The sequence below is a fragment of the Nelumbo lutea genome, chromosome 8 (genome assembly GCF_056320005.1).
Source record: "Nelumbo lutea isolate HS-2025 chromosome 8, American lotus-T2T, whole genome shotgun sequence".
Classification (NCBI taxonomy): Eukaryota; Viridiplantae; Streptophyta; class Magnoliopsida; order Proteales; family Nelumbonaceae; genus Nelumbo; species Nelumbo lutea.
The window spans coordinates 5,865,995-5,878,236 of record NC_142691.1 but is presented as its reverse complement, the minus strand read 5'-3'; the positions used below and the strand labels follow the sequence as shown (position 1 = coordinate 5,878,236).

Sequence of the window (12,242 nt, the reverse complement as noted above, 5' to 3'; positions counted from 1 at the left end):
TTACTTTGGATAGTTTAAATTTGGAACTTTGGATTTGAAGGAATTTTTTCTTAGACAACATAATTATGAGACACATCAAGTGTAAGATGCTACAGAAACATTCATCAGAAGTGTTTAGTAATTACTTCTTTTTATTCTCTTTGCAAGTTATAGTTTTAAGGTTGCGTTTCATTTGAAAGAAAAAGGTAGGGAAAAGTAGGAAAACCTATACAAGCCTTGTACAAGTTTTCCTTCATTTCTCTACCTTTTCTTTCAAATCAAACACAGCCTAAAGGGAGTCTAAATTTTCTATACTTTTTCCTGCATTAAAAACCACTACTTAACATGTGTCTAGTACTTGGTGTGAAACTCAGCTACTCTCACATGTTATCACACAGTGATTGATAAATGTAGTAAAACTTAGTTAATCTAAGACTCAAGTAAGTCCAGGACTTGGTCTCAGATGACTGGTTAGTGCAGTAAATTCAAGGAAAAAATGTACATGCATGATGTCATAAAAGGCAACATTGCTCACTGCAATGGTAAAATCTTGGGGTGACAATTATGACAATGCAAGTTGAGTTTTCTCTATTAGAACTTAGAAGCAACCTGGAATCCAAAGTGAGAGGCATAGGATTGATGCTAGTTATCTTTGTTAGTTTCAATAAAGAAAGCCTGTATGAATGTAAAGTAAAATGCTCTCTTTGCTTTGGACATTTCATGCTTCAGTTATTTCCTAGTTACAACTTAGCCACTAAACACTAAATAAAGACACAAATAGCAATGATGACCTAAATAACCAATAAGATTGGTTCTTGCATGATTGGCATTCTTGCCCTAGAAAGCTTCTAGACCTAAAGCATGAGGTTTCTTTTGAAGGTTGTACCATAAGCATGCATTTGAAATTAGGACTAATAGATTGTAACTAGAACTCTTTTTTGGGGGTTCATGATTGTAACTAACACTAAGTGTACTCTGGTTCACATCCTACGAGTAAAAGAATAACAAATGTACCATTTTTTGAGACCTCAAGGAAACCTGAAAGATTTTGTATGTCTCATGAATCATTACTATTTCAATTGTGAAGCTCCATGAACAAGAGAAATCAAATCTCTTTGATCTAAAACTTGAAGGTCCACCATGAATGCTTAGGCTCGATTTGTTTGCAGTGTGAATTTAGTTTGCACTGGTATAAATGCATGACTACAAATAGGCCGAGTATAAATTCTGATTACTCTTGCTATGCATTTTGCTTCATCTTATTTGTTTATGAGAAACAAAATGCAATGGCCCTCACTTTATTTCAAAGAGAATGGAGAAAGTAGAAGAGTTATTTGTTTGGGTACAGTGGTAGGAAGCAAGATGATGTGGTCTCCACCTTAAATGAAAGAAAGTTAAGGTATCTGGGAAGTGCTGCAAATTTTACATTAGTTTTTGGGACACGAAATTTGCACTGCCAATGATTGCAAATGAGATGAAGTACGAATTTGGTATCGGGTAGGAGGGCAAATCAAAATTATACAGAAGCGAATGCAAATTTGAACCAAGTACAAAACTTGTATCCAATTCAGATTTGTATTGCAAACAAACTGAGCCATAGGCATGCATGCCAAGTGACTCAAAACTTGATTCCTACTGTTTCAGATCATTGCCGTGGGAAAATAATTTGATATAACTCATACAAGCAATGGTTAGAATTAATAGTCAACGTAAGTTAGCTAATGTGGATTGTGGTTATGAAACAATTGCTAGAACACTCAACACCCAGATTGTATGTCAAGATTTCCAACCACTACCTCTTCCTTGTACAATCCAACAAATGTCATAATCCAATATAGATTGAATTGTTAAGCAAGTGACTCGAGGACTGACATTTGAAACCTGTTCCTCACTAGTGATTAATCCAATTCACCCATCCAGTATCATACTACTACCATTCACTCAGAACATAAGAAGTTGGTTACTTTAATTTATTGCATGTACAGCTTTGATGGGTCTAAGAGCCCAGACTGATAGGCGTTCCTGGGAGCAAAGTTGAGTTCTTAATTCACTTTAGCCCCCTCTACAAGCATCTTATAGCATACATAGATGAGAAGGTAACTACTTTTTCCCCTTTTTCGGTCCTAACCATGCCAATAAAAGAGACATGAAATGAAAGGTATCCATTCCGTTTTTTCCATCAGGACAATCTGGGTTGATGACTAAAGATCTAACATTCTATCAAACTCTTGAGGCAATAAGTTCTTAATAAAAACCACCCAATGAGGAGGAGAGAGAAGGATGCAAACCCGATCAAGAATGACCACCCAGCCATCAAAATTCCCAGGCAGAGCACCAAAGCAAAAGGAAAGAAGGACCTTATGACTGACTTCCAATCAACCCACCGCCCCTTTAACAGAATCAAAACACCAACATTAACCATATTCCACCCCAAGGAGCCACCATAACAGAGCCTGTTTAAACAATTGGCAGCAAATGAGTGGCTGTTGCAAAGGAACAGATTAAAAGATTTGTTCTCAAAGTGATGCATGCTCGAGTGCAGTGCATCATTCCATGTGATTGCAGTTCCATGCTCCACATGCCAGTAGCCATGCTTGCACGTGTGACCAGCTAAGTTTGGAGGAAAGCAGCACTGTCCCACATTTTCAAACCAAAACCAAAACCAAAACCAAAATCAAAATCAAAGTCCATAGAGCAAATGCATGGTTGTAACTATAAAATATAGTCTCATCCTTCAAATCCAACATGATTAAGTTGGGTTTTATTAAACCAAATTACTTTGAAAATGGCAAAAGAAGAGCAAGGAAAAAAGTGGCTTCATGAGAAAACAGATATGGTTCTGGTGTATTCATGGTGTACCTGTTCCCTGTCAAGTTGAAGATATCTGGCTGGACCACCATAAGCAAAACTGTCTATGTTGACAGAATTAGACCCTGCAAAATCAATGATAGCTCCATCCTCCCGGCATATACCAACATGACCAATAAAAGGTGCCAGCCATGAAACTACAGGGAGTGGGGTCCAAACTATACAGCATGGGAATTTTGAATTCTTGGGATCAACTTCATTAAGTGGCCAGAATTGGTGAAGCCTTAATTTGTCAGAAGCTCCATCTTCAATATTGGTTTCTTTCAGCTCCATTAAAGAAAATATTCTTGTGTACATTCAGATTTATACAATATTTAGCGGTTAAACACGATCATGTCAAGCTACTACATCCCCATAAGTAATGAATAATGGGGTTGTTCCAAGATAAATCAAAAGATTGGTCTTTCTTTATCCGAGTTGGAAGAAGAGCTGCCCTGCACACAAGAAGAAACTACTCAATTGGCATTGCCAATACAAAAAAAGGGATAACAAGAGGGAAAAGTTATAGCAAAAACAAAATAAAATTTGAACAGAAAGAATCAATACCCACTGGATATGTGGCATTTGCTTGTCTTTAAGCAACAGGCATAGATTTTTATATTTAGTAGAGGAACCAAGGCATACACAAAGTGTAAGTTTCAGGGTAAAGAAATACTGCTAACAAAGAATACATTGGATTTCCAATGTAGTAATGCAATTAAATACATTACAAAATATTTAATTCCAATTCTTCCCACTCGCTGATATTTTGAAACACATCAGATATCCAATAACAAATGAAGACATCCTGCATATATCTTATAGGCCTATTTGTGTAGTGTGGCTTCTGTAATTCCATGTCAATCAGGTAACAGTAGGATTCACAGGCTCAACCAGCTAACACCACTGTACACTAGTCAGAGCATATATTATACAGGTTAAATCATACCTTGATACAACATATGTGATGCAGGGCATGATGCTAGAACTCGCTGTACCTAGAACTAAAACAATAATTTACTCAGTCATGTTGAATGACGACCTTGAGGTTCCAATCATCGTTAAGGACATTGAATCACTTTACTATACTACTAATAAAAAAATGATACAAATCTATCTTCTGAATGCAAGTAGGCATAACCATTGTAAAACTTATATTTATTATTAGACACCCCAAAATAAAGTGCATACAGGTCAGCACATTATGAGGAAGGGAAAGAGATGTATCATTTTCCCTATTTTGGAAAGTAAAAATCCTCTGAATACCTAACGGAATGGAGTATAAAACTTAGACGTTATCCTTTATTGCAATACATCATAGCAGAGCATATAACCAATTCCTTCAAGCTGGACGTAATATGCAGTTCCTCTCATTCTTTTATAACACAACATGGTAAGGCCTGCAGTCACCTTATCTTCAATAGTTGAGACTCCATAGAACACACAAGTAAACCGAACCATAATTTGCCTTAATTGAATTTTCATTTTAGGAACCCTAGTAAGACTAGGAAAGTTGATCATTTTTTAACATGGAGTCATGGACTATGGTGAATCCTGTCCAAGAACTTTGATCAGGCCCTAAATTGTAGCTAATAACTACATGGACATATTAATTATTTACATACGTGGCCCATTGGTTCCACCATTTGATGATAAATCAATTCTCCAGAGGATGCGTTATGTAATATGCTATCCAATTTTAAAGAACTTTTTTTTAACAGTTATGTTTTCTTTTATTTTTTTGAAAGGTGAACTTTTTTTAATAGTAATGTAAAAGAACTTTTCACAGTTCACCATCTAGGTTAAGAAAACTCTATTGATTCTAGAGTGATAGTTTCGTCCACTGCGATGGACACATAAAGAATGTATCTACAATTTATCACTATAAAAAAATACATAAGGAGGCAAAACAATAACCCTGTTTTTCATTTAGTAAGGGGTCCATTCTTTAGAAGGAACACAACAATATTTGGATTCAATGTGGTGGGAGGACTTTTCCCAAGTCAATAACAACTACACTAACAAAACTGCATTTTCCAGGAAACAATAGCCTCAGTGACTGCAATAGAAATATACAGAGTCTGCTATGGCCCATAGATTTTTTTTTTTCCTTAAAAAAAAACAGCTTTTTCTAGCAACAAAGGACCCAATGATATTTCGTTATTTCCATTACATAGTGTACATTACTCCCATAAGCCAACTGGATGATATTGATGTGAAGATTCAGTAGCATGGATGTATTGAAAAATGATGATAATAAACTACTCTCTGCTGTAGACATGAACAACTCCAAAAGAAAGCTACAAAGAACAATAAGAAAAGAAAAGCACAAGGAATGACTATTGAGCTTTGTCCTTCTAGCTCTAGGACATAAAAGTTGCTCACTTCTAGGGCTCATAACCAATTAAAATACATGTTTGCAAAGCAGGAAAGTTCCACCAATGTTGTGGTTTCTGTGTAGGCAAGTGAACTATTCTATTCAAAGGCTGCACCTTGCACCATATGCCTGCTTCGCTATTTTGTAACACTTCCCTGTATCTTAGACAAACTTCTTTCTCATTCTAGTAATGGTTATATGTATACAGACATATACACCTGTGTCTCGCTTGACCAGCAAGGTTTCTTTAACATCCCTTGATAGGAAGGGAGAGAGATAGCGGAGTATGATTTCTCCAAATAATTTGCTTTTTCATTCTGTCTACTAAGGAAGCATAATTCTTTTGTATGGCCTCTTTTGGTTACCTAAATAATGTAGTCTTCAGTAATTGACTAAATTGAGACTTAAAGTACCACTGTGTTCATACTCAACTAACCAACAACAACCACAACGGTCTCCAAAACCCGTGTTTGTCTCACTGTTATTCTTAAATAGATCGAATTGAATCCAAAGTTCAACAATTCTCTGCTATCCTAATTACATTCAATTACACACAGAAGTTTGGAACTTGTTTGTATTTAGGGGGAAAATGACAAAAAGGAAATCTCCAGTTCGAAATTTCATTAAATTACGAATGTTAGCTAAACGCCATAGTTGTGGAGCTCTAATATCATTATGAAATGTAGGGCATGGATAATGTATCGACGATCAGAACATGGTACTGTAGAATAAACTAAAACTACTTATTTATTTGAAAGATAAACTAAATTACTTGCCGTTTTACCAAAGCGAAACAATCAGAACTTTCCTCATGATAGAATGCCCGTTTCAGATCTCCTCCGGAAAAACGAAAGCTAAAAAAAAGGAACGAATTGTCGTGAACAAGAAATGAAATCATCGTAGAAAGGCCCCAATCAGCAACAAAACCATGCAATTTAATTATAGATAATGAATCAGATTTTCAGAAAATACAGGCGACAACGAAAGTGAAGTGCAGAATCTGGTAATTGAGGAATGAAGAAAAGTCAAAATCGGTGCAAGGCGTAGCTGTATGTTAACATGATCAGGCAGGCCAATTTGAAATGCAAAGCTGAAAGCTGAAGAAGAGGATGATGTGAAGACACTGACCTTAAGACGAAGATATTTGGGTCTGGAGAAGGTATGAAGTTGGAGTCTCTATGTAGAAGGAAAAGATCCCAAGGTGATTCATTTGATAGAGAAGAAATAGGATTCGACAGCAATTAAATAGAAGAAAGACCTGCACCACCTGATTGCATGAATCTGCTTAGATTTGTACTTGATTTTACTTTTTAGTTCACTTTCACCGATGGAGCGGAGGGGGAAGATAGAGGGAGAGGGAACAGAGCGCGCGATGTGCATGAATCCGTACTGTATGTTACCGCCGGGTTACTTTATTTCTGGTTTGATATTTAATTGTATGACTTTGTTTTGACAAGGGGCGGACGCCGGATTTGATGGGCGGCTGCTGAGACTCCTCTTCTCTTCACCCTCCGTACACACCATATTGAAGACTAACGAGTAACGAGTAACGAGTTAACGACCAACTAAAAAAGGTTTCTGGAATCTGGATAGACTCTCGTAGCCGTAGGCATAGGTGAGCTGATATGATAAGCCGCTTCAGTTCTCAGTTTTCACCGCCACCGATCATCCACCAACCCGGTTTTTACTGTTTTATTCATACCGGAGGAGACCGTCTACACACACACAGAGTCACAGACACGTCACAGCGCCATGCCGCTACAGAACAGACCTCCGGCTCCGTGCTTTGTCCTCCAAACCATTTTCGCTCAATCCGGACCGGACCGTGTGGTCTGGCCGTTTCCCAAAACCAGCGAGCTTAGACTTAACGATCTATCAAACTATCACCCTTCTGCTAGTTCTAGTAATGCTATTGGCCCATCTCTGTTTGGATAAGCATAAGCCGGCTGGGTTGATTCATTAGTCATAGGCTCATTCATAAATCATAATCACAGCCACCCGTACTCTACTCTCAGAAAACCGTCAGATTAGAATTTGGAACCCCACGGATCTTAGCTCATGTGAATTTCCGAATGCACAGACTTTAGAAACCATGTGCTGAAAACCAACAGCCAGCCCATCTGATTATGAGGCAACCCATCCACAGACGCATCTTATCGTACGCCTTTTTTTTAACCTTTTTTAACGTTAATTTTCAAATTTTAAAGAGCAATTTTTTTAAAGTATTCCTGACGGAAATGATGAAATATCAGTTTTACACTTTTTTCTTCCGTTAAATCCTATCTCAAAAGGATATGGATCCGCCGGTCTGCAGAGAGGAGAAGTTCCGTTACCTGCTACTGTTACCGTTGCAACTATTGTCTCCTGTGTTAGACTTACTCAGCATCTAAACTTTTAAGAAGTGACGAAGTTGGTTGCTGCTTTATTGAAAATATCAAAGCTATCGTTCGAAAGAAAACAATGTTCACTATCTTATACCTTTACAAAAACATCAAATATGTTGATTGGTCTAGAATCTCAAATACTTAAGATAGAAGACAATGAAAAATATCTTTCTTTTAAATGGTAATTTTGATATTTTGTAACTAACGATAGATTAACAGAGTATCCGGTATTAAAGTAGAATTTTCTCTTTTTTTTTTTTAACTTATTTATTCGCCACATCCAAAACAGCCGATTCAGACATCCTGAAATTCCCAATAATCCTCTTGTCCGACACGAAGTTCAACTACGCCTGAATGCTGTTTGGTGCTATCGGAATTGCAGGTCGTGCTAGGCATGATATGATCATGTGAACCATGTCAAACCTGGGGTTGTAGGTCTATGGGCCACTACATCATGGCACAACCTACCTGCTCCAATTCAATAAGATCCATATATATAAATATACATAATTTTATTTTCAATTTTATTATATTATTTCATTTTATTATTGTATATAAAAATTTATATAAAATAAAATTTTAAGATTTTTTAAAATTTTTATCTATTTTTTAATTTATGTTAAACATTTCATTGTTTTTTTTTTTAATTTTTAAAAAACATGACTAGGCCCGATCCTTGACTTGACTTGGCCCAAGGCTTGGCATGCGAATTAGCCCAACCTACAGCATGGCACGGGTTAAAAATAGATTCAAACCGTGGGCTATACCGAATCAATCCCAAAATATCCTAGGGGAGGGAAGCATGACCCATGGGCTATGCTGTTTCGGCCCAACACCGCTGATTTACACCTTCGGTGACACCCGAGATCCAAATTATCTTCCTAAGGATTAAAATTTTGGGAAACATGCCTATGGTCTATGGAGTTGGAGAATAAATCCACCAATATTGTTTCAACAGCATAAGCGAATGCGTTTTTGTCTCATAAAAAAGCAGCTCCGCCGTGAATGTGAAATCTTCGTGGAACCCCAAGTAAGATTAAGGATAAACATCAAATTAGTGTTTCATTCTTCCTCCATTCTATTTTTTATTTGGGTTGCATATCTAGAAGTGGAGTTTTCTCAAATTTTTTGTTGTTTTTATGGGATGTTCTATAGTGTGGATGAAAAACCGATGGGTATGGATTGGTCCACACTACACCTATGATAGGGATTAATCCACACCACACCACAATCCATAACTGTTATGAACTGTGGACAAATTGTGTAGACTAGACTAATCCACACTCATAGTGGCATTCCGTAGCGTGGTACACACCACACTTTTTTATTGCATGTATCTCATACATTTTATGAATGATATACACAATTAATCATAAATATCTAATTTTTTCATTTTATATGATAAATATTTTTTTGAAAAAATGTATCAATGAATTAATATTAACCAATAAATCATGGTTTTCAAAACGAACTGGACCGAAAAAACTGGGAACCAGTTAGGTGACTAGTTTTGTTTTTCTTCAAAATCAAAAATTTGCAAAAAAAAAAAAGAAAAAAACGTTGATTTGGTCAGTAAACCATTGACCCGAGTAGTTGAACCGTTTGATTGTTTTTTATTTTTTTAATTTCTTTTAATTTTTTTTATTTTTTTTCAGAACAAGCCAACCGTTCAATTTGAATGGTCGAACCGTTCGATTCGGGAACTAGACCTCTTATCAGTTCGTTCTCTAGGTTGGTTTTAAAAACCTTACAATAAATATTAATTTTTTATAAAACAATAGTAAAATAATTAAAAAATATAAAATATAATATTTTAAAAATATTATTTTATTAATAAAAACATTAAAATTTTATAACAATTAAAAAATTTAATCAAATAATTAATATTTTAGATCATACAACCCAAATACAACTACATGAATTTCAGAGATAAAACTAAAATTATATCTGTGTATCTACGGTTTATCTTAAATAATACAGCCTTTGATCCTTATCTTTTAAAGCATGGCATTAAAAATAAACCATGGACGAAACAAAACCTATCCACGCTGTATTGGAATATGGCGTTGACCGGTCCCGTCCACACCCAGCCAAAACCAAATCCCGTGGACGGGACCGAAATCTGCCCATGGTCTTTCATTGTTTCTGTCATCCTCGATATTTACAAGGGAAACGCTCTCTCGACTCCTTACCCCCTTTTGAGCCGAAATCTTGAATGCCTAGATCGAGGAATCATCGGTTCAGCGCGATGATTTTTCTATTGTTTCTCGTTTGAACTTTTTTATTTTTCTATTTGCTGTTCATTAACCTCTCCATGGCCTTTCATTGTTTTTGTCATCTCCGATATTTACATGAGCTAATCTTGGGGAACGCTCTCTGAGCTCCTCACCCCTCCGAACCAAAACTTTTTGGATACCCTAAATGTTGGGTGCCTATTCGTCGAATTCACAATAGCTGATCTTCGATACTTCAGTCTGCAACTCAATGAACCCTTTCGTTGTCTGCAATAACGGGTTTCAACGAGATCAAAACTTGCAACTTTACTGCCGCGGATACAATCTTCCTTGCAAGTTCAGGCAGCGATTAAGTAAGGCGCATTCAAAGACATGTGGAGCTACGGAATAGAGATGCTATTGCGGAACCGAAATTCAATGCTAGAATCCACGTCCATTCCACCATAACCTGCCCGTCTATTCAAGAATGAGCCCAATACCATAAAAGGGTATTTTTAAAATTAAAAATAAAAATGATATCACATGTAAATGGCTGAATGGAAAGTTAACAGAAGGGGAGGTTATAAACAATTGTCAGAAAATTTGAGGTATTTTAAGATAATATATAAATAGCAAGGAGAGAGTTAGTTGATGGATAATAAAAATTTAATTTTCTCAAATAAGTGATATCATCTTCTAGGTGGCTAAATAATTTTTTCATCTAAGAGGAAATTTGCTAACACTTGAATGGGATAAAAATATCACTTTTAATAATAAATTTTTATGACTAAAATGATCATTACATATTTACTTAGGAAATAAAAGAATATAGATAAATACATTTACTCCGATATGTCATTCCTCATGCGTAAGTGCATTTACTCCGATAAATAATTTATAAAAAAGAAAACGAGGCCTTATTATTTTATATGTTAATATATGTTTAAATCCATGGTTTTGAAAACCATACTAGATTGGATGGTCACACCATTTCATCCAATCATTCATCATGACTATGGGTTTGCTTTTAGACCCAAAAACATCTAATCGAGATTTGGACAAGATGGACATACCATTTGGCCCCGGAACCAGTGGTCAAAATCATGTTTGAATCTATTCATAATACCTATTTTTTAAATAAAGAAAACAAAAACATGTGATTCGAAGTACTTATAAACCCCTTTCACCATATTGAGATGTATCAATACTTTGAACCTTGATCATGACCAGAATTCAGATATTCTACTCAGAGAACATTCCTCACACCACATCCCAACTGTATAATGGGAATATCTCGATGAATGATAAAGTACATGTATAAAAGATATTCACCAAGGTTTTTGAGTTAGTGGTTCCATCATTTGGGTTGAATGGTTTAGGCAGCTTAGTCATTTATTAAGAGAAAGAACCTGGCTGTTGGCATTTAGTTGAGAAAAACAAATAAAGGAAAGAGAAAAAGAAGGGAAGAGAGAAAGAGGGAAAAAGGAAATGAATGGGAGAAAAAAAAGAAAGGAAAGAAGGAAGGAGGAGGGAGAAAGGAGGAGGGAAGGAGGAGGATCACCCAATGTCCACTGGTGGCGGCGGTGACGACGACAGCTAGGGGTGGCCACAAGCCGTACTTCTCATGAGCTATTCAAGCTCGGCTCATGAAATGCTCGGCTTGACTTAATTTAAACTGAGCTTCGATCCAAGCTCAAGCCTGATATATAGGCTCGTTCGCTAATCGAGCTGAGCTCGAGCCCAATGAAGCTCGGCTTGTGAGGCTCGGAAGCCTAGTACAATAAATAATTTTTTTATTACATATACATATAAATATATATAATAAATAATTTTATTTTATATATAATATTTTTATATTTTATGTATAATAGTAAATAATTTTTATAATTCTTAATTTTTTGTATGTATAATAAATAATTTTTATGTTATATATTTTTACTTAAAAAAAATGGCTTGTAATCAAGCTTGAGCCAAGCTGAGCTCGAACTTGTGAGCTTTGAACCGAGCTGAGCTCGAACTCAAGTTTCTAGCTCAAATCGAGCTTGAGCCTAATACAGTTTCAGCGAGCTGAGCTCAATTAGCCAAGTATTTGGCTCGGCTCCGCTTGAATCCACCCCTAACGATAGTGACAACAACAATGTAGCATCCGAGGCTTCGAGCATTGAATCTCTTTTAGATCTCGTATATGAGATATGAGAACTGAGATCTATGATGTGATATGTCTCTCTCTCTCTCTTTGGAATGATCTCAGATCGTCAATCTCATTTACCTCATTAAATCATGAACAGTTATCCGGGTCAACAGTTCAGTGGGCATGAGGAACAAATTTAGTCTCACATGATCAAAGGGGCAACAACCTGGATGACATGGGTGCACTTAAAATCCACCATTAACTCCACCGATCGACTTATATGGGCTATCAACGTTCTTGTTTGTGGTCAA

General features: G+C 36.2%; 1 protein-coding gene across 3 annotated transcripts; it reads right to left on the bottom strand.

Annotated features, from left to right (window-relative positions):
• Window positions 1-1,915: 1,915 nt before the first annotated feature.
• Window positions 1,916-6,931, bottom strand: LOC148842366 (protein REVERSION-TO-ETHYLENE SENSITIVITY1-like). 3 transcript variants are annotated; one of them, XM_088957745.1, is made up of 4 exons: window positions 6,332-6,931; window positions 5,988-6,057; window positions 2,839-3,281; window positions 1,916-2,611 (listed from the first exon to the last, which is right to left on the bottom strand). In XM_088957745.1, the coding sequence occupies exons 3-4, from the start codon at window positions 3,142-3,144 to the stop codon at window positions 2,189-2,191; spliced, it is 729 nt and encodes a 242-aa protein (XP_088813871.1). In that variant the 5' UTR covers window positions 3,145-3,281; window positions 5,988-6,057; window positions 6,332-6,931; the 3' UTR covers window positions 1,916-2,188. The 3 variants fall into 3 exon arrangements, with proteins under 3 accessions (XP_088813871.1, XP_088813869.1, XP_088813870.1); XM_088957743.1 differs by having other exon boundaries at window positions 5,980-6,057; window positions 6,332-6,930; XM_088957744.1 differs by lacking the exon at window positions 5,988-6,057 and having other exon boundaries at window positions 6,332-6,930.
• Between the last annotated feature and the right edge of the window lie 5,311 nt (window positions 6,932-12,242).

Excerpts from the sequence above, each read along its gene's own strand:
- LOC148842366 (XM_088957745.1), bottom strand. The coding sequence starts at position 3,144 with ATGTACACAAGAATATTTTCTTTAATGGAGCTGAAAGAAACCAATATT. Across the intron at positions 2,612-2,838 it reads TTCAACTTGACAGGGAACAG|TGCTGCTTTCCTCCAAACTT; the intron begins GTACACCATGAA and ends AATGTGGGACAG.